The sequence below is a fragment of the Bradysia coprophila genome (genome assembly GCF_014529535.1).
Source record: "Bradysia coprophila strain Holo2 chromosome X unlocalized genomic scaffold, BU_Bcop_v1 contig_45, whole genome shotgun sequence".
Taxonomy (NCBI): domain Eukaryota; kingdom Metazoa; phylum Arthropoda; class Insecta; order Diptera; family Sciaridae; genus Bradysia; species Bradysia coprophila.
The window spans coordinates 324,139-347,248 of NW_023503339.1; the positions used below are offsets into that span (position 1 = coordinate 324,139).

Genomic DNA, 23,110 nt, shown 5'->3' on the forward strand with positions numbered 1-23,110 from the left:
TGCGGTGTGCATAGAGGCAAAAAAATTGTTATTTAGTCATCAATAGAAAATTGAAACAGTTTCTACCGAACGTCCGTGAAAAAGAAACCAAATCAATCGAAATAGTGAACGACATAGAAGTGGAACGCTGTGAAAATGTTGCAAACTAAGCTGCTTGTGTTACTAGCTTGCATTGGTGAGATAGACGGATTATTGATTAAGATCTGAAAGCGCTCCCATAAAAATAGTTATTTTCTAACGCATGCTAAAATGCTTTTTTAGCGAATGAGAGGTTTCCAGCTCAGGTCGGAGACGAGTGCTAGAATAGAATTCGCTAAAAAATTCTTTTAGCATAAGTTAAGAACTTTTCCTAAACGACATAAGAAATAAGCGACAAAAACGCGATATTTTAGTCATAAAAACTGTTTTTTTAATTTACTTTTTAAAATTCTGTTCAAAGTCATTGCAAAATGTGAAATTACCACATCTGTTTTGCCCCGAATGGTGGGCGGTCAAGAAACCGTTGCTGGATTCGCTCCAAGTGTCGTAAGTTCATTTGATTTAAGAAATATTTACTTTTATTCAAAACAAAAACTTTTAAAATGAAATAAGGTATCAATTCGGATACCACGACATGTAGCAAATGCGCCCGAGGCCTTTTGCGGTGGCACAATCATAAATCTCAATCATATCTTAACATCGGTACAGTGTGTCCATAACGAGACCTTTCAATTGCTTAATCCATCCGAATTTCGAATTGTTGCGGGTGATTTGAATATCATGTTACCTACGTTCAGACGATTCACTACAAGCGCATCACACATTTATACTCATCCCAGCTACACTGTTAATCCCCGGTCAAATGATATTGCTGTGATGCGAGTAAGAAATTTGAAAATGAATTTCTTGTGGCGGTGAATTTTTTGTAGTCCGAAAATTTAAACATTTCAGACATCGACGCCGTTTCCATCGCCACATAACACAATTGATTTCTCGGCTCGCAGTACACGTGTTCTGCCGAATGGTCACGCTTGTCGATTCGTTGGCTGGAGCTCGGCGGTAACTTTCATTTCGTCTTGGCCGCTTTTCATCATTAACCACAATTGAATTTTCTGTTCGATAGACTGCAACTGGCATACTCAATCCCGCTCAGCAATTTATACCTGCTAACATCTTTGACCGAGGAGAATGTAATGGACCCAACGTACATCGTGGCTTGGTCTTAGATAATATGATCTGTGCTGGTTCTCTTACCGTTACGCCCTCCGTTTGCACCGGAAATCTGGGAGGAGGATTGTTTTGTCAGGTAGGTAATGAGTGGCAATTGACTGGAGTTTTGTCGTTTGGTATTGGCTGTGGAGTAATTAATACTCCAGGGGTATACACTCAAGTCCGGTTTTTTGAGACGTGGATTAATCAACAGCTAACACGAACTGATGCAACACCAGCTGGATCGTTGGTATATGCATAAAGAATTATCTTTAAGATTTTTTGTTGTTACCGCTATGCATTTTCCGAATAAATTATCGAAACAATTTGTATTAGCTCTGTGGCTGGTTTGCCTGCCTTAATTTTATATTTGTATCCAATCCTCTGGAAGGGAACGTTTTAAATGGGAATAAACCTCTAAACTTTATAAATTTGCTGAAGTCTCGCTTTCGACGCATTTTACAGAACATCTCTGCTCGATCAGGGGAATATGTGTAAACGGATTTCCAGTGGATTATTCAAATAAAATTCTTTTTATTGAAGTAAATTAAGGTACCCCTAGTAGAAATAATGTTGGAAAAAATCCAATGTTGGAAAACGGTCCCTTTTGTCCGAGCTGCATCATATACAACTCACACTCACACATTTACATTTTGTATTCAATTCAATCGCATAAACTAAGTATGCCGCGCATTCAATAGCTCATTTGAAAAAAATATTTTTTCTGTAAGCTCGAGTTGGTTCTTCCATTTATAAGTTATTGATTTACAAGCGTTCCACGTAACATTAAAAGGCTATTTTACCAGGTAATTATAAAACGTAATTGTAAAGCGCATAATGAGTGAAAATAGCATGTAAATGTGTCTGACCGTGCAACTTCTGAAATTGTTCATTCGTTCAAATGATTTCAGAATGAACATTGAACGTAAGCGACAACAACAAATTAGTAGAACCGCCCGAGAATTTGTAAAAAATCGAATACGATCGCAGGATTTAAGTGAATTGGAACCGATCTGTTCAATCAAATTTAAAAATGTTCCCATGCCTACTATTCCCGCTCCCTCTCGAACTGTTTACCGCACAGAGCCTGTGCCAACACCCAGTAAGTCAGAAAAACACACCTTGAAAGTGAAAAATCAGAAAAATGGAGCACGAAGTGTTATACCATCAAGTCTTAACCTAAACATCGAAAGTGATTCACATATAACGCCAAAATGTTCATGTTCAGATGCTAAGTGCTCGACAGATATTCGTGAAGAACTGGCCTGTTGGGTCGTGTCATCTAAGACTCCAGCTATGCATGTGGACTCACTGTTGAAAATTTTAAGAAAGGAAGTGTCGTACTTACCAAAATGTTGTAAAACCTTATGCAAGACCCCCAAAACAAACAACATTGCACCTATGGACAATGGGGAGTACCTATATATTGGTCTCAGAAAGTCCTTAGAGCTGTTTTTAGAAAAGAGCACTGTCAATGGTAACAAAATTTATTTGGATATCGGATGTGATGGTGTCGGAGTAGCAAAATCTTCAACTAGTGCGTTGTGGCCGATTTTGGCAAATGTTGCGGGGTGTGACGATGTATTTTTAGTGAGTTGCTTTCATGGTTATTCTAAACCGGAGTCTGCGGACAATTTGCTAAATCCGTTCGTCGAAGAATTTTTACAGCTCAAAGATAATTTCATGTACAAAGAAAGATCTTACAGTCTTTGTATTCGGGCTGTAATATATGATGCGCCGGCTAGAGCCATGTTATCGAATATTATCATGTACTCTGGCTACAACAGCTGCAGCAAGTGTCTTATTCCTGGTGTTTACTACAGACATAAAGTGATTTTTCCTGGCAAGAATTTCGAACCTAGAACGAATTTCAGCTTCAGATTAAGAGTCCACACCAATCATCATCACTCTCTCGACGAAACAAGCCTAGAACGACTGCCGATCGACTGTGTTCGCAATGTTCCGATTGATGTTATGCATTGTGTTTATTTAGGTGTAGTGAAACGACTACTGGGACTTTGGATTAACAAAAGAAGACGTCCCTACTCCATTCCAAAAAAGTCTATTTTAATTATGTCCAATCGCCTAATTAAAATTGGCTCACAATTGCCGTCCGAATTTCAGCGTAAATTGCGATCTTTGAAATATTGGCGGTACTTTAAGGCGACTGAATTTCGTCTGCTCGTGCTGTATATACTTCCCGTGATAACAAAGAACATTTTGAAGCCAGTATATTATTCTCATTTTTTGAAGTTGCATTGTGCTATGAGAATATTATGTGATCCGGTGGAATGTGTACAAAATAATGAGCTTGCATCGCAATTACTAGTAGATTTTGTTGCCGCCGTTCCGAAGTTATATGGTCTGCAAAATATGACATTCAACATGCACAGTCTCTTACACTTGGCCGATGATGTCATGCATTTTAATGCGCCACTGGACGAATTTAGCGCATTTAAATTTGAAAATTATATGCAACACTTAAAGAAGCTGCCAAAAACTGGATATCGAGTCCTAGAACAAATTCATGCCAGACTGGAAGAAAAACATTTTGTTCAAAATTTTCAAAAACCCCAGAACGTTAATAATAGACCCTGTGCAGAACCTGGACTTTATGACAAAGTTTGTGTAAATAATATGACATTTTCAACCTCAGCGCCTAATAACTACGTACAACTTTTTGATAATGTCTATAAAATTCAAGAAATTTATAAAGACCGAACGGGTTCAACGCGGTTCCAAGTGAAAAAAATATTAAATTTATCGGACTGTTTTTCAAACCCTATCAGTTCATCAGACATTAACGTTTTCGAATGTGAGAAAGAGACATTATCGGAAGGTGTTTTTATTAATTGTACGCCAGACATGACTAAAGTTGCTGCAATCAAAGCACCTGGCAAAAACATTTACATCGCTTTACTTCACTAATACAACATGCGCTCATTGTTTATTTTGATACAATTTTTATGTTCGTTTTGTTTAAGCATGTGGGTAATTGTGAAATTTGAAATCGATGACGATGTGGCTGCGGTTCCGATTCTATGGATCAGTAAACGAAAAGGTCTAACATTATGTTTTTGGCCTAACAAAGATGTTGAGAAGAAACGGCGTTGTTTAGAAATTGGCGATTTCAGCGAAGGGAAGAAATATCAGTGCAAGCTGTTGATGAATGGAAGTGAGTATATACAAAGTATTTCGCTGTTGAAGTTGAAACTACAAAAAATGTTTTCTCAGTTACATTCAAGACATTCAACAAAGCTCTTGCCATGGAAGTGCGGGCTCAAGATCATTCCAGTGCTGAAACAAGCGACGAAAAAGGGAAGGGAAAACGTAAACGTGTGCCTAAATCGTTTTCGTCGTCGGATGAGTCAGTGAAAAATACAAAGAAGCTAAAGAAGACAAATCCACCGAAAGAAAAGTTACCGGAAGCAGTTTCGCCAATGTACGATTCAACTGACATATCATCCTCCGAAGAAACTGAAGTACCAACCGAATACTCCTTCAAGAAGTCGAAATATTGGCGACTTAGTGATAAGTACAGAACATTTGATGTTGCGAGCAATGGAACAACATGTGGAAGTTCGGTGCCAACGACTTTACAATCAGGTAATTCACAACGGCAACAAGAGCGAGACAGTTCCTGTGTCTGCTATTTCTTCTGCTTCACATTCTAATACCTCCGAACTAGAAATCGAGAATTTATTACCTCTTATTGATGTAGATGCAAGTGTTTGCTCGGAATCACCAAATCGTTTTGGCATTGGTCGCAAACTTACCACTCCAAACAACGTCTCCGAAGTAACCATGGATGTAGATCTAATCGAGCCAAATACTTCACCTAAAGCCTTCGTTGGAACAACCCGCAAGCAATGCAGTTTATCTACCACGAACGATTCACTTTCAACACTTCAATCCAACATTGTGGAATATCCACTTATTGATAGCGAATCTGAAGTCTCAGATATGGGTATTGATGCAGAGAACACGAAAGTGTCACACCCAAGCACAGGTGATCCGAATGTTTTCCCCTTCATTAGGAATACTGACATTGGACTTGAATGTAATTCATTCACAGAAATCCCACTTGTTGGTCAAATAATTGATTTGTCCGATCCGATCATTTTTAATTCCCAACACAACATGAAGCTGGCCGACGATATGGCAATAATCAAAAGAAACAACATGGATCTCAACGCCAAACTGGATGTCATTATTTCAAGCATTGGAGGGTTTAAGAAAGCAATAGTTGATTTGTCAAACAAGGTGAGTTTTTTTGTTAGAAGAGTTAGTTTCATTGAATAAATTGCCGATTTCTATTACACTCGTTAGGTTTTCCGTTTAGAAGAAATAGTTGCCCGAAATGCTCAGCTCCCAAAGTTGAGTGAAGAGATAAAGCTGCCAATTTCTACCTCAGAAGAGTACAAGGAACATCTTAGTACCCTTTCAGTTGAAGACACTGTTGATAGTGTGGTGAGCGAGAAATAACACGTCTAAGTATGAATCCTGCCTAAAATTATATTTCTCTTTAGGTGTCCTATTTGTGTTCCTCAAACTTTGAAACTGAACTCGAAAAATTTATAAAGGCGACGCTCAAAGCCTTTTTTTCAATCCATTTTTTGTACCACTACATTGCTTGGAGAGTTGAAGCCGATAAACTCGCTATCAAGGAAACAGTCTTCATAAAGTGTATTTTGCGTAAGTTAAAATGATGGAATACTTCAGATTTTGTCTACATTTTTATGTCTAAGTTGTACGATTGAAATTGATTCGCCAAAATAATTTCCGACATTTTCAAGAGTAATATCTTTACAGTTAAGAAAGTAGTCACTAAATTTTGTTTTAATTTTTAGGGTGCATCATGACTCGTTTTCCCGATTTGAAATTGTCCAAAGCCGATCTTGAAGCGAAAGTTCACAAATGTGCAAACAAAATGAAAGACTGTTACCGAAAATCACCAGATTTTAGACCTAAGTAACTGCCTCATAAGAACAGCTTCAGAACTACTAAGTGCAGGACGACGTTTCAAGTTTTTTTTTCTATTGGTTATGAATTGAATCTATTATTTTTGTTGACGACCTACCGACGATCAGCAAATGTTTTCAGTCAACATTCCAGTCATTCAATTTCATTCGAATTTTTTCAAATTTTAAACTTTGAACGTGCTATTGTCGGTAAAATTGAACTGTAATTTTGTTTTTCGTTTTTATCAACCGACCAGTTCGACAAAAATACGATAATTCGTATTTTGTTACTTTTAAACTTTTGTTATTGATTGTGTTGATGTCTGTAACTTTGAAATGTAATTTTTTTTTTTATCAACCGACCAGTCCGACAAAAAATACGATAACTCGTATTTTGTAACTTTTGAACTTTTGTTATTGAATACACGATTATAATTTATATCGTCTTTGACTCGTCGTGGGATCGAACCCACGGTGCACATATCACTAGCCTAACGACTTAGCGTACTCGGCCACTCAATGTACATTTTTCTCACTGCAACAGTCCATTTTATCCCAAAGAATAGACCCTAATGTTTCAACACGGTTCTTTGGGTGAGCTAAACTTTCATGTTACATTTGACTTTGATTGTTACTATACATCGACACCTACTAAGGATTTATTATCGTTCGAATTAGATGCTTTTATCCAATTGACAATTTTTTCATCAACTGCAATCGATTGGTGTACTATACATTCAGAAGACACCACTACTGATGGTAAAAACAGGAACATAATTTTGATGTGGGTGGGTACTTTCCACTGGTAGTGTTACTTAACCCTCAAAGTCAAAATGACAGTTTAACAACAAATTCAATATTTTGATTGGCTTCTCGTCAACTTTGCTAATTTATATCATGCTGATATCGTGTATAAAAAAGAACTTTTTGCAAAATAGTTCATGAAAACATTATGCACAATATGATTTTATTAATCGTGTGGTAAAGAAAATCTGATAAAAAAAATTGAGCCGTTTACGGTATAGTGTTTACCAATGAAGCAATATACGATCAATTGTGTTTACAACTAATACATGTGTAACAGTTCAACCTATATTGGAACTTCGTTGCAATTTGTAAACATTTTTCCACGGAATTTACTTGGAAATTATGGAGAAATTCCAACGTGGAAGTGGGAATTTTTCCAATAGGAAAATGAAACAAATTTCTACTAGGGACTAAAGCGTTTTGTTGAACAGCTAGAATAGCTTCGGCAACAAAAAATAATTTAGAATAAATAAAGATTATCGACTTAACAGTAACTCACTTGTAGATAATTAGCACAAAAAAATAATGAGATTAATGTGGTAGTAACTTTCGTTCGATTTCCTCCTCCAACGAATCGTGGGTGTAGAATACTCTAAAATCATCGCTGACATCGTCAAACACTTGGCCGACACTCGGTTTCAAATTGTAGAATATCAAAGGTTGATTTCGACTTCTGAAGTCTGCGATCAAAATTTCAATAACCTTGGCTGCTGTGAAATCGGCGCCGTAAATGTGCGAGCAATCTATGACTATCGGTACTTGTGTACGGATTCCCTGTTTTGATATCAATTTCCGAACATAGTCGACCGATGGGAAAATGAGGCATCGGTCCGGTGTTAGCATAAGGTATTTGGTAGCGTGTGCGGATGTCTGTAAATGGGAAGGTCGGTTAGAAAAGTAGAAAGTGGAAAAAATCAAGTATTTCTTACAGCCAGATATTCGATGCGAATCTTTGGTCGTGCAGCGTGGTAGAGTATGAAGACAACGTTAATACCGATTCCGAAGAGAATACCAATTTCTAATGGGAATACCAAACAGGCAAAGAATGCGGCAAGACCAGGAATAAGATCCGTTTCTGAGGGAATAATTCACAAATATTTAGAAAATTAAGCGACGACACGTCAAGCACACACTTACTTTTACTACGCCACATCGGCTTAACGACTTTGACTTCGACCATAAATATTACGGCAGCTATGATAACAGCCGCCAATGCTGCTTTCGGGATATAGAAAAACATTGGTGTCAAGAAGAGCAGCGCAAATAGAACTAAGAGCCCGGTGTATAAATTTCCGAGTGGCGTTCTTACACCACTCGCATTATTGACAGCGCCACGAGATAACGACCCAGTTCCGGGATATCCCAACGCGAAAGAATTTACTACATTTGAAGCACCAATGGCAATCAGTTCTTGGGTCGCATCAATAGTCTTCCCTTTAGCTACACAGAAAGAAATAAAAATTATTTTCTTTTCAAAGCTTCCATCACCGATCATTACATACCGAATGCCTTACAAACGGCAATATTCTCCAACAACGCGATCAACGGAATGACAATCAATCCCGACCCCAAATGTGACACCATTTCCATGAATGTTTCTCCTTTGGTTATAACTTCGCCGGTGGTTTCGTTTCGTACATCCGGTATGGAAAATGGAGGACTTTGGAACGGTGGCAAACCGGGCGGAATGTCACCAATCAATCTGAAGTAGCTTTTGTCGGTTTGATAACAAACATACGCTATAACTCCGGTTATAACGACTATTATGGCATTTCGCGCCGTTCCTATCAGCCAGAACAGTTTACTGAGGAAGAACTCACTCTTTGACGCGTTGGCAGGACATGGTTTTCGAAGTGTAAGCAGCTAGGAAAAAGAATAAAATTTGTTTGAATATTCGACGAAAGGTTTCAGTATGTGAAACGAAAAAAAAATCTTTCAAATCACTCACTCTCATTAGCAGCAGGACTATGATGCATGAGAATCCCAGCACTGTGTCCAAAATTCGTGTGTGATGAATATTTGCAATTACGGACTTCCACATCTCCACAAACGTTTGACCTGATCCAGGTATTCCCAGCAAATCTTTTACTTGTGACGATAAAATAATTAATGATACTGCACTCGTGTAACCCGAACTGACTGGTCCCGACACAAAATTTATTAAAAAGCCGAGTCCGAACAACCCCATTAAAATTTCAACGATGCCAGTTAAAAATGACAAAAGGACAGCCCGCTGCCATACACCACCAGCACTTTGGAATGTTAGCAATGATGAGATTGCGCTTGGTCCCATTGGAACGTTTGCATTGGAGCCAAGTAGTACGTATACAAAACAACCCATGAATGAACCGTAGAGACCGTACTGGCAAAAGCAAAAAGTTTTTTTTTAAATCAAAATTTCAAATTTGCAAAAAAAAACAATTTAAAATACTTACGGCAGGATCGAGTCCAGCAATGCCTGAATAAGCTAAAGCTTGAGGGATTACCGTTAATCCGACCGTAATGCCTGCTACTAAATCTCCAACAGCATCTTGCTGTGAATAACTGCAACGAATTTTGAAATGAAAAAAGTTAATTTCGTCTGACTTCCTGAGGACCTAAAACGTCGGCCTTACGGCACTTACGATTTCATCCAACTTATGATTGGTAATCGTTTGTACAACACTTTTTTCCTGGCTACACCATGGTATTTCTTTGAAAGCCAAGACTTGATGGTTTCGGACGTTTTATGTCTGTCATCGTCGTTCGTTACTGTAATAATCGAGATTAGTCATAATAATTCAAGAAAGATGTTGTTGACATGACTCTAACTTACATATAAATTCATTTGATCCTCTATAACTACCCTTTAACTCTGAAGGCATGGTGTCAGTTAAATCGCTGATAACTACAGCTGGATTGTCGTAGGCCATTGTTTCAATTTTATTTTGTCTCTTAAAGCTTAACAAAGAATAAAGAAAAATTATCAGTTTGGATAGTGAAAATGAGGTTCAAAATATTAAGGATTGTGAGTGTGGGATTCGGTAAAGAATGTCTGGAAAATGTAAATCAAGAACTGAGAATAAATACGAAAGCAGTAGTTGAATCTCCGTTTTTTTTTCATGGAAATTTCGGGAAACTGGTCACTTCTCTAATACTAAACCCTGAAAATTAAAATCTAAAAGTTTTGTTCCGGAAATGTTTGGAAACACGCAAAAATAATTCTATTTTCAATTTAAAGCTAACCCATTTATCGTCGATGTTTCGGTGTTGCAAAGGTATATCAAAGAACAATAAAATACGCACAAATGTAGGCTCTAAAAACCTTACGCAAGCAACCATTAAAATTTCACAAACATAAATGTTTATCTGATGAAATAATTATTGAGCCAATCCTTCTTCTGTCCTCCCTTGACACGAAACAATTTCTTATCTGTCTCCTTTATCTTTAGCATTTTCCTCACGTTTCTCAATTTTACCTATTTACCGTCTGTGTTTATCATTGCGTAACGATTATCAAAGTCGTAAAAAAAATATAATTTTTAAATATTGCTAATGTATCTGAAAATATTGACAATCGTAAAATGTAATCTAACGTTAAACATTAAAAATATAAACTGGCAAAAGCTAAATAACATGGAATTAAATCGTAAAGTAATTATTATTAAAAACAGTTGAGGTACGAGAATGTGAAGAAATTTTGATTTGAAAGCAGATTATGTTGACCAATTTCAATTATTCCACATTATAGACAGTGAATCGTAAATGTATATAATTGGAAAGAGCCTAGGTACGGAAAATATCAGCACAAAGGTAGTAGTTAGTAAAATGTATTGATGATTCATGTTACTTTTCACGAGAATGAGCAAAATGATTTCGGGCAGAGAAAAACCACAAAAGAAAGGGAAAAAATGTTTGAAACGTATGTTGTCATGAATATTGTACTGGCTGAATTTCAACCGGCAGAGTTGAAGTAGAAATTTGACGTCATAATATTATCTTAAGATTCTCCGTGGAATCTCACTTATTGTATTGTTACAGCGAAAATCTTTAGCCACGGTTCGCCTGAACGAACGTATAATAAAAAGAGGACATAATCAAACATTTTTCTTTGGAAATATATTTTTGGTGCTACAGTTAGAGGCAGTGAAATTTAGGCATGATTTTCCTTCAGCTAATCCACACATTCAATCAAAACTGGTTATACGATTGAAGGTGTTACACGCACGCACGTTACATACATTTATCAAAAATTACGAATTATCACATTTTCGTTTTACGTATGTTTTATCTATTGAAAATGGAAATGTGATAATTCCTAATTTTTGATAGATGAAGTGGTAAAACCGTATAAAGACGTATAAACAGTTTTGATTGTTTGTGTGGATCAGCTGAAAAACAGCTGAAGCAAATTCGTGCTGAAATTTCACTAAAGCAAAACTTTTTTAAAAATTTCACCGAGTCGTTTTCGAAAAAGTTTTCAAAAATAGTGTTTTCACTTTCAAAATTTATCTGAAACTGATGAAAAAAAAAAATCGCCCAACCGGCGCTGTCATATTTTTTATCGGTAAAAGTCATTATTCTGAGCTAAAAATTCTTCTACTATGCCTCTAATTTTTTAAAGCTAATTTTGTCTTCACTTTCAGCAAAATTTGAAGCTTGCACCGCTTACACGGTGAGCTTGAAATAAATTTTAGTGAAAGGTGGATGTACCCAACATTTTATTGCTGAATAGGGAGTTTTTTTTAAGATAACCCATTTTTGCATGCATTTTGATGCCTGTGAAACAGTTCCACTAACAAAACATAGATTTTTCGCAGAGTTTGATTGATAGTCTTAACCATTCTAATGATGTAAAATATAATTTTGGCAAATAATTTAAGTTACTTTCGACCGTACTGTCTGTAGAAAAGAAAACCGTCAAAGCTAGAACAAAGTCTAAAATCTTCCATTTAAACTCATCCTAGTAAAACAAATCAATTCTTGTTATACTTTCAACATCCCGGAATGATGTATGATACATTGTTTTATCTGTTAGATTCTTTCTAATTGCCGGAAATTAAAAAAAATTTATTGCGAATTATGTTTCCTAAACGACTAATCAGATGCTTCGATATAATTTCAAGTTCAACAATTTACAGGTACCGACAATATAATATAAAAATCAGACTTATTGAAGAAAAATCGGAAAAATACTTCACAATAGAAAAGTTTTTTTTTTATTCCCATTATTGTGTTTTAAACGCTTCGAAGCATGTACGGTGTACACGCTAAAGCTGCTAGACGGTAATTAATATTTTTGAGAAGAAAATTATCGCGGCTATAGATTAGTTGAATTTACACTTTCCATTCGAATTGTTCCCGATTTAGAATTTATTTTTTATTTAAAATTCTTTTTTCTTTAATTAAATTAACTAATTGCTATTCAACAAAAGTTCTTTTTTTATTAATGGAAATAGTAATTGTATTGTTAAAGTTGAGATAATATGAAGGTAGATATAGGTAGATAGGTATGTTATAATATATAAACAGTACCATTAACTCAGCACGATTGTTTTATTATTATGTTTTTCACTTGAATTCTCATTTAGAATTTTGATTTCAACTGATCTGTACGAAGGTTCAACGTTAACTGAATTTCTGATACTAATTTTTCCAGGTTACAGTACCTTTATTAAGTAGAAGCAATTAAAAGAAGAAGAAAAAAACTGTGTGTTCGAAGAGAAACACTGTTGTGTATCATTAACACAATACAATTTTACTGTGAGTGATATTGAATTTCGCAGATTTGTTCAGCGCAAACATTTCTTTAGTACCTATCTAATATTAAATATACCTTTTTGTCTCAAAATCTTTATATTTACACGTGAATATCTGTTGTCTCTCGGATTAGGTTAATTATTGCCGGTGTTTAGAATATTAGATTAATTTATTCGGAAACGATGGAGTGGATTGGAGATTAATTTAATTATATGACGTCATAGCTTCAAATGGAAATACACAACAAAGCATCAGAGTGATATATATCTAAATTAGCTACCAGCCATCTGTACCACAGAATTTGTTTTTTAATTGAAAATTCCTTTATCGCTATTTTCTTTGAAAATATTTTAAAATCCAGTAGCAGTGGAATGGAAAAAATAAACTCACGTGCTTTCTGTTGCGTTTTATATTTGTACAATTCCGATGAATAATTTTTTGTTCATATTTGGTGTGAAAGAAATCAGCCAATCACAAGCCGATAACTAAATGAAGTTTTCATTCACGAATCGGGCGACAGGCAGGCCAGTCTCCTTAATTAATTTTTGTTCTGATGGCCAAGTGCAAGTGGAGATTTATAGGAGATTTGGGGTTTTAAGGGTACCTATGCACTATTTGAACTTTTAAGGTTTCGGGGTTTTGGGTTCTTAAGGATATGATTTACTTTATGTAGCTATATACCTGGACCTAGTCTTCGGAAATATTTCCCAAAATTTTCAGAAAAATTTACTAAATTTTCAGAAATCCGTATATCAACATGAGTAAATTTTCAGTTTAGAAAGATTGATTGTTGTATTTTGAGATAAAATTTTTCTCAGAGTGTGCGCTAGAGTTTCCAGGATGAGCCGAGCAGTGTAGCTACGGCACTGCAAAAATATGACTAATAACGAAGGCTTTATGTTTCTGTTCCCTAGAATTCTGCTTTAAAACTTCAAAATACGATCGGTTATTCGAACAAGTTCGAAGAGGTAAAATTTTCATTATAAGCTTTTAGAGAAAATAGGAATACATTATTTATAATTAATTTATCTACTGCAAGTTGAAAATATTCATAATTTTCAGCAACAATCTAGCTATCAAACGTAGTTGACAATACGTAATTCATAAGGGTATTATATAAGCGATTATTAGTATTTGCGCCCGAAATTAACAGAATCCTACTATAATCATGTGATGTAAGATTCTATGTTAGTTACCGATTGATGTGGTTTTGCATGAAAATTATAAATATTTTCACTAGCAGTAGTTAAATCTTGTTGCTAACACGTTAGTAAATGGGGGTTTTGCGCACAAGATATGAGATAGAGCTCACTTCGCTCGTATCTGTCGGCAAAATCACATCTAGTTCTCAAAACAACCCCATTTACTAACTAGTTCGCACAATAGCTATTTTGTCATCTTGAAAATATGAAAAGTGAAAAAATGATGGGCAATGCCGAAAAATGTTAAAGTACCCGTGGCGCCCAAAAGTCTAGCTTTTCGATATTTCCCCTAACGTTTCCAATCGGCCAGATTCGAATATCTAAACAGACATTTCTTAAGTATGATCCAAACAAAGCTGCGAAGAAAAGACGACTGTACAGCGAAATGATCGAGAATGAAAATCTATTCTTCGTTCCATTTGCCATCGAAACGTTAAGTCCGATTTGCGAAGAGGGTCTCAAGTTTATTAATATTGTTGGAAAGAAAGTAGAGGACAGTCCCGGAGATCCAAGATCCAAAAATTTAATTATTCAACGGTTCAGTGTGGCTTTGCAACGACACAATTCTGGTTGCATAATGGGAACCTTCCCGGATAATAAAGGTTTTGAAGAAATCTTTTTGTTATAATTAAAATGTAAATGATCATGAATAAATTACTTTTACATTTAAAATATCAAAAAAAAAAAAAATGAAAAAATTTAACTTTGTCTCTCACACGGAGTACTTTTTTGGTAGGTGGAAAACAAGCATTACTCTACTGTTTCAGTATGTGTAGCGCCCCCATGAACAAGTTTATTGCAGGCTTATCACTTGTTTGATTAATTCAAACAACTAAAATGTAGTTATGAAACCGAGTAACTTAGGTATGATAATTGTCTTTTCACGAAAGTGCTCGTTTTGTTTACTTAATTTAGCGGTACCCTACTTTAATCTCATTGTTTATTGTAACTGTGAGTAAATATCCGTTGAATTAGTGGATTTAATTTGAAAATAAGCAATTACTTACATTTCTCTCACGCTAAATATTGATTTAATTGTAACAAACATATTGATAAGTAAATAATTATTGGCGAGTAGGAGTAGACCATGAAAAATAATGTAATAGGGTAGTTAGATGGGACTTGGGACACACTCTGTTTAGACCGAAGATTGGGATTCTTATACATGTTTATTATCACGTTGGTAACACTGTGAATCCGTGTAGTAAAACCATAAGAGATCGTGATCGTCGTCGTAGTTGTGACTAAATAACCTAAGTAAGAGGAAATTTTTGTGGTGTGCCAAACGACAGGTGTCCCGTTTATTACATTGACATTGAAATTGAGAAGAAACTCAATTTCGCGGCTGAATGCAATAAAATATCGCTAAATGGTTTAAAGTGCACCGCTAAATGTATCGAAAAAGAACAAAAATAGTAAATCGATTATCCTATGACTGTTTTCGTATGCCACGGAGAAAATTTAAAAAATGTGAGAAATTTTACAAAAGAAATTTTTAGGAAATTGTTAGTACCTGTCGTATGGAATATGAAGATAATGTACCAAGTTGCACGTATTGCAAAACAATAATTATGAATGCAATAGAATTTATACATGATTCGAGATTAACAACTTGTCAAAATGGAGTTTCAAGTGACCAAATGCATCCTAAAGATAAACAATCTTATTTTTCTCAACAAGGATATCCGATTTCAGATCAGCGGAAGACATTTCATGAGTCGATGATTATAATCAACGTTCTTCACTTGACATTGACGATTTCGCGCATGTGCCGCAAAAGCACTGAAAAAGATATCATATCTAAAACACGAATACCAGCAATTGACTAATTAATTCAAAATACAAACAATTGAAGCACGTTTGCCATCATCTTTTTTGTCCTTTGCAAGTCATTTTACGCACGAAACATATCAGCTGTTCAAAGAAGAATTTTTAATTTTGTACTCATTTAGAATTATTAAACAAACAAAGTGCATTTCGATACTCATCGAAATATAGGAGCTGACGATTCGGTTGTGGAATGCGACGGAAAATATTTCTTAATGTGCATGGGTCGAAAATCGTTCATGAATTCAATTCAAGACAATTTTTACATGTAAAGTGTAACAGACTGACTGACAGTGGATAAGGTTTAATTAATAGTCTCCTCAAACTTCACACGCTCGCACTAGTACACCGATTGGTTGAATACAGGAGTGACAAGTTGAGATCGTTACCTTCAAATCTCTAACCGTAATTTCAGGATACCATTAGCATAAGTTGTACGATTTTATCCAATTATGAAGGTGCGTCATAAGTTCAGAGAAACTTTTACGCTTAGTAACCAACTGATTAGACCATTAGTTCTTATTTAGCGAGAAATGCGTGCAGTTATCGAAAAAAGTATCAAAATGGTTAGAACAATTCGCGTTTCGTTCAGTGAGTGATTCAGCCAGACGTTTATCTTGATTTTGAAATTTATTGACATGTTTTTTTCTTCGCTTTAAATTTAAAAAGTACCAAAAGACATTATACACGAGATCGTAAGTATAATAATACAACAGAGATAAGAGAAAAAAAAAACACATTTTCTTGTTGTCGTTGCTGTTGCTGCAAGTGAAATGTTTTTTTTTGTTCATACGGAATGTTGTTGTCTGGATAGGTAGTGTTTTTAGGAATATTTTGAATCATGTGATAGTAGTGATTAATAACTGGCTGCAAATTACTCATATCGTAAAATTGAGGAAGCAATCTTGTATTTTTCTGGTGGATGGACATTGGACGCTGTCGTCGATAATTTCCTTTTGAACTAATTTTGATTTACTAATTTGACCGTGTAGACGTAGGAGCTATCACAAGTCCGTGAAAAATTATCCTAACAACCCTTAGATAAGATATTCTCAAAAAATATGGGGCTATCAACATCCTCGATAGACTGGCGAGATAACAGAGTTACTTGCACGGACAGACAGATCATACCAAGGTATAGGTAAGAATTGAGGACGAAGTATGTAACCATCTTTAATTTGGTCAGTCTAGTATTGAAACTTGATAGTAAATTCACAATAAAAATACCTAGAGCGATAAGTGGAACAATGGTACACCTTCTCCTAAAAATCATATCGTAATTTACACTAACGGATCAGTTATCAGCGACTCGACGATATCAGGCATTTACAGCAATATAATCAATGTTCACATATCTCTGCCACTAGGCAAACTAGGCCTGTGACGTCTTACAAGAATTTCCAACCGGACCTACCCATATAAACCGACAACGAACCAACTCTAAGCACTTTATCCGCTGACATCCTCTATTCAGCAGACGAACTTGCTAAAGCAGTGACATCAATCACACCAATTACACCGGAACCGATCTTCCGAATCTACCCCTCTCATAGCAAAAGCATTCTTGAACTCAGGAATTTACAATACCAATCATGGCCCTACGTTAGTGACGCAAGTCCGTTCACACTGAAAAATTTGACAACAAAAATTTTTCATCATGACACAACTTTTTTGACTTTTCCCCTACCGCTCCTACTACCCCCACTTAATTTATTCGTAATCTAGGCGTTCATACGAGTGCAACGAGCTATCACACGCCTCATAAGGTTAAGATTTGGCCGAGATATTAAATTTCAAAACTTGAAAATTTGTATGAAGAAATTGATTTCCATACATTTTGAAATAGATGAATTTTACCAACCTTTGTCACTTTGTTACAACGAAACTTTTGAATTTACCGGTGGATTTGGCTGAAATTTTCAGGGTATATCAAGGACGTCATTCTAAGAAACTAATTTTAAGGAATTTTCATAAAAGCTTATAATTTCGGAGCTATGAGCGTTTTAAGCTATTGAACTATAGGATTCATAACTCAGAAAGTATGGCAGATAGAAAGTTCGTTTAAAAGACAAATTTAAAGAGTTTCAGATTTCAGTCGACACGTGTTTCAGTGTTTTCAACAAAAATCTGCCATTTGGGAGCTATGTCAGCCATAACTCGGAAAATATGGCTTTCTATCTGCCATACTTTCTGAGTTATGAATCCTATAGTTCAATAGCTTAAAACGCTATTGAAATCACTTACAGTGGAGGTGTGACGCAAGTCCTGTTATCCACTTACAAAAGAACTGATATCGGTGTAGGTGACGCTTACAGATTCGACACGCAAAAAGATATGCGTCACAAATGGCAGCTGATGAGGAAAGCACGAAAAAGTTTGATCAACAAAAACTTTTTATAAAGAAAATTATAACAAAAAAAATTTGCGTCACAAGTGGCAGATGTTGAAGAAGGAAATTTTTTTAAAGTGTGAAATATATTTCTTTAAAGAATGGAATTCAAACGGAAGAAAGCCGAATCATCTGCCACTTGTTGACGCAAATTTTTTTATTATAATTTCTTCCTAAATTTTTTTGTGTATAATTTTTGTTGATCAAACTTTCGCGCGCTTTCCTCATCAGCTGCCATTTGTGACGCATATCTTTTTGCGTGTCGAATCTGTAAGCGTCACCTACACCGATATCAGTTCTTTTGTAAGTGGATAACAGGACTTGCGTCACACCTCCACTGTAAGTGGTTTTGGGCGATTCTAAGTACCTAATCAAGGTGAACAGAACCATTCCAAAAAAAACATTCACCGGAGTAATGAGTACTGGACACTTAGGCTTCAACAAACAACTTATTGTCATCGGCAAGTCCTCCATATTGAATTGTAACGATCATAACTGATATTTTAGGGCTGTTTCGAGATAATGGTAGTTGCCAAGCATCAGAGAAGCGAATGATTGATTGAAAGAAATATCAAAGATTCACCATCGCACTCATCTTTTTCATTTCATTGATTGGATGAGGAAAATAATTCTCATTCAGTTCAAATGAACCTGTTGATCCCGATTACTTACTTACTCTTTTGAAGAAAATATGAATAAATTTTTATTGAATATCGAAAAATGTGTTCGACTAAAATTGTCACAAATTTCGGATGTCTCACTAAACAGTTGTACAGAAGAGTCACAACTACTGGTTTTAATTATTTTTTGCTAATTTTGATAGAGTGAGTCTCAATAGTCTGATAAATAAATAAAATTAATCAAATATGTACATATCTTGAACGTTGTTTTGATCACATGACAACGACTAATAACTGTTCCCTACCGAAAAAAGATGTTTTATGTTAAGCACCAGATCTCGCGATATTTACTTAATTTTCTTTATTTACTCAGGTTTATATCTTCGCAATAAAGTTGATACGAGAACAGAAATTCACGTGATGTTAAATACCTACCTCAATTTTGTCAACATGTACGCAAATTAACCCATTAAAATTTTCAACGGATTTTTCGCTGGCTCAAAAACATCTTTTCATTGTGCCACGCAAATGGTGAGAGAATTTTCATGTGTTTCCAAATTGGTTCAACCCAAGGCTACTTTACAAATAAGTTAAAATGTGACGATGATGTTGCTGAATATTTTTGTACGACAGAAATTAACTAGGTCGAATATTTTATGACTGACTGAAGGCTGCATAATGTTAATTGAACGTTAAATATTTTGAAGCTAATCATGCGACGACCGACGACATACAGTCTGAAGTTATTGGCCACCGGCCGTATTGAAATGATAATAACTCAAATGAATGTTTAAGATGTAGTCTGAAAGCTAAAAAAAATCGCTTTGGTCGAGACAAGCAAAGGAAACCAAGGAGAAATCCTGGCACATCTATTCAAAAAATTTAAAATATATTCGCTTCTCAATTGCTCCTGGTTTCCTTGATTATGCTGAAACGTGAAGCGTCTTTGTAATGTCTCTAGTGTTATTAGGACGTGGCTTTTATCCGTTTTTTTTTGTACAACAACATACGATACGTTCGTTTATGTATGGCAAAATATAAATATTAATCAGGACATCTTTAAAGAATTCAGACTACTAACCACATAAAATGTATTTGTTTTTAGCAGGAATCAGGCATGAGAGCCGGCCGAAAAACGGCGGCGACTAGCCAAAAAAAATATGTCGGCTGCGGCTAAAATGTCGGCTCAAGCCGGCTTAAAACGGATCGGCTGGTACATTCTTTTGTGCTTAGAAAACTTTAGAGTCTAAACTTTAGACTCATGAAATAAAAGAATGCATATTTTGTGTTAACGATAAAGAAAATTTATTTTTCAAATTATTAGGAACGCACTTGTTGCAGTGCAAAGAAGAAAAAAATATTTTACTCGAAACGAAAGATTAGAAAGTGGATTTAATTTAAATTTATGTAATCGAAATTATCATGCACAAACATAACCATTTCCATGGTCAATGGATCGAGGTTAGCCTTTTTTTTGTTAACAAATTGCCTTCTCCCGGCAATATCGTAATATTATGTCCATTTTATGCATGGACGGATCCAAAAATCCTGCTACTATCATATTTTCAGATACCAGGGAAACGTGTATCCAATCTATCCAATAGAAAACGGGTCGATACTTTGATGATCGCAGAACTGCTTTTCGAATCAAGTAGCTCTGTTAGACTGATTAGGATTTCGAGAAATTTGAATGAAGGGAGAAAATTTGGCGTCAGCAAATTTACCTGGCCTTTATGTCGACATAGCAAAAAAGTGCTAAGTTCAGTGATGGATAACTGCAACCCTGCATTAAGTCAGTTGCTGACAGCGACTGAACAAACAGGTTGTTGCACATTCACATACACATTACAAACGTCGATAAATGGATTTCTATAAAACAATAGGAATAGGATTTAGACATTTAAGGGTTGAGTAAATAATTTTTTCCGTAAATTTCATGTTACGAAACAGAAGCATTCGTTTTGTGATAATATTGTAGTATTAGTGTTTCGTTTATTTTTCATTTGTCAGTCAGAAATGTTTAAAATTTTCATATAATCAAAAAATTCAGCGAAAATTTTCATTAAATTTTTACGTACACAATGTGTACTACACATTTTGTTCCAAGCCGATTTTCAGCCGGCTTAAGCCGGAATTTTCAGGCTTAGACGGCTCGGCTGGACCAAAATGTGTCGGCGACGGCTTGTTCGGCGGCTGTACTTCGGCGGCTCTCAGGCCTGAGGAGGATATATTCGGCTAAAAATTTGTGTTGTCTTAAAGCAAAGGCTCTATACCAGGCAAAAGTTGACCGATTTTTAAACGTTGGATTCGTTCCTTACATCCGCCGTTTATACAATGACAACAAATGAATGAGGGTGATATGGATTTTTATTGTGCGCGAAATTTTTGAAAACGCAAATGATTTTTGTGGATTTTTTTTTCTTTTAAGGTATTTAAGGTTTTAGGTATATAGGGTGATCAAATATATATCACTCTAAATACCTAACACCTGAAATACCTTAAAAAAATAAAAATAAAAAAAATTCCACAAAAATCATTTGCGTTTTCAAAAATTTCGCGCACAATTAAAATCCATATCACCCTCATTCATTTGTTGTCATTGTATAAACGGCGGATGTAAGGAACGAATCCGACGTTTAAAAATCGGTCAACTTTTGCCTGGTATAGAGCCTTTGCTTAAAGGTAAAGGTTTTCAACAACTTGAGTACAATCGAAACGTTGGTCATGTCAAACTATACACCATGGTATACAAAACTACGCATCGTGCAAGTCTAAAGAATATATATTCAACAATAATATTGTCTTAACTATTCTTTGCTCGCCTCGAATAAAGTGTTTCCTAAAATTTGCCAAATAAAATTTCGCTTTAAGACTATAAGAATGTCAGCTTCAGGTTGAAATAGAAGATGAACCTGATATTTCCATGTTTTACAGACAGTCTTTACGGTAGACATAAGCAATGGAAAGAGACTGATACCGACTAACAGCCATACCAAATGACAATCTATTTTATTTTACAGGGCTTGAAACTGACCTATTTCGATTATTTCTGAATTATTTGTAGGGTAGACATATTTTACCTTGCTTCACACTAGCTCCCTACAAAATCCTTGTCCACTTACTTCACAAATTTAATTTTCTATAAAATGATTCAACCAAAAAAAAAATACTCAACACGACCGCATGAGTATTGCTTTTTAAGAAATATTTTGTAGCTTTCTCTGTGCATAAACTTTTCTGTCATAACTTTTACTAGAGAATAGTAGATAGCGCGCATATCCATCTTTAAAAAGAAATGAATCAGTAGATGTAACATTTATATTTTGTTGTTTTGATGTTGTATGACCGATCGCAGAAAAATAACATTAACATGCTTCATGATACGAAAAAAGACGAAATCACGCGCCGAAAGTTATCAGAAACCGTAGTTTTTTAGTTCTCTCTGAGCAGACCTTGTAAACAGGTCTAGGGATAGAAATGATGTTTTACTTATGAAATAAAATAACTATTTAGTTGCACGTATATCAGTCATCGCTCATATAGCGTTGTTTGTACGTTATTCAAACAAAGAAAAGAGAAAGAGCATTGACAACATCACTGCAGTTATATTTTAACTAATAATCCATAGCTAAAGTTCAGTTTGATTATATCGGACAGCAGAAATGAAGTAATTTGTTTATCTGTTTTTGTAGGTGAATAATAACGATCAACGATTTGAGAAGTGTGATGAATGTACGGTGAATAATGATGTTCCTCGATAAGTTTTCGTTCGACAGACTAGACTTCACTTTAATTTGGCATAGTAAATATGGCAATTATTTTAAAAATATAAGAGATGTAATAAAATCGTGTACTAAGAGTATTCATAGCTGCTGTTAGTCAAGGACGAGGTCAAGGAAGGATCAATTTTAGGAGTTCTAATCGTTTTGATGGGATCATGTATGAAATTATTTACTTACTGGAGTCTTAACTTTACTCATGACAAGTGGACATGATCAGATGGAGTCGAAAATACTTAGATGTGATTTAACTGGATTTTTTGGGACCAAATACAAAACAAAACACAAATAGGATTAAGTCAAAGCACCTAGCAGGGTAATAGTAAAAAATAAAGTAGTACTTTAATCGAAGTATGGGAATATTTCCATACCTTTTTTCATAATGTCATAGCAAAATTACCATTAAGGCTGCTAATGGTATTATTGGTATCAAAAACTACTCTATCTGACGTGGTAAAACCTCTATTAAGCCGCTAGGGGCTTTGATTAAGTATGATTTCATTTTGAATTTCTCTTATTGTCTGCTTTACGAAATTAATCCAGTATTTCTCTTTATATTACCTTCTTTCTAGACAGTACAAAAACAAAACATTTCATA

The 23,110-nt window shown here is 35.2% G+C and overlaps 3 protein-coding genes across 3 annotated transcripts; 2 read left to right on the forward strand and 1 right to left on the reverse strand.

The window, feature by feature from the left end:
* The first annotated feature begins 16 nt into the window (after positions 1-16).
* On the forward strand, positions 17-1,520 carry LOC119070105 (trypsin alpha-3-like). Its single transcript, XM_037174421.1, has 5 exons — positions 17-175; positions 440-525; positions 592-861; positions 931-1,038; positions 1,103-1,520. Exons 1-5 carry the CDS (start codon positions 136-138, stop codon positions 1,448-1,450), a joined length of 852 nt encoding a protein of 283 aa, XP_037030316.1. The 5' UTR covers positions 17-135; the 3' UTR covers positions 1,451-1,520.
* A 2,451-nt stretch (positions 1,521-3,971) lies between these two features.
* Positions 3,972-6,163, forward strand: LOC119070103. The gene is made up of 7 exons (XM_037174418.1): positions 3,972-4,363; positions 4,423-4,794; positions 4,910-5,197; positions 5,264-5,451; positions 5,518-5,658; positions 5,718-5,883; positions 6,039-6,163. Exons 1-7 carry the CDS (start codon positions 4,123-4,125, stop codon positions 6,161-6,163), a joined length of 1,521 nt encoding a protein of 506 aa, XP_037030313.1. The 5' UTR covers positions 3,972-4,122.
* Positions 6,164-6,496: 333 nt separating this feature from the next.
* Positions 6,497-12,585, reverse strand: LOC119070102 (sodium-independent sulfate anion transporter-like). The gene is made up of 9 exons (XM_037174417.1): positions 12,471-12,585; positions 9,772-9,896; positions 9,581-9,707; positions 9,392-9,500; positions 8,905-9,318; positions 8,459-8,819; positions 8,094-8,396; positions 7,886-8,031; positions 6,497-7,826 (listed from the first exon to the last, which is right to left on the reverse strand). The coding sequence occupies exons 2-9, from the start codon at positions 9,866-9,868 to the stop codon at positions 7,488-7,490; spliced, it is 1,896 nt and encodes a 631-aa protein (XP_037030312.1). The 5' UTR covers positions 9,869-9,896; positions 12,471-12,585; the 3' UTR covers positions 6,497-7,487.
* Positions 12,586-23,110: the final 10,525 nt, after the last annotated feature.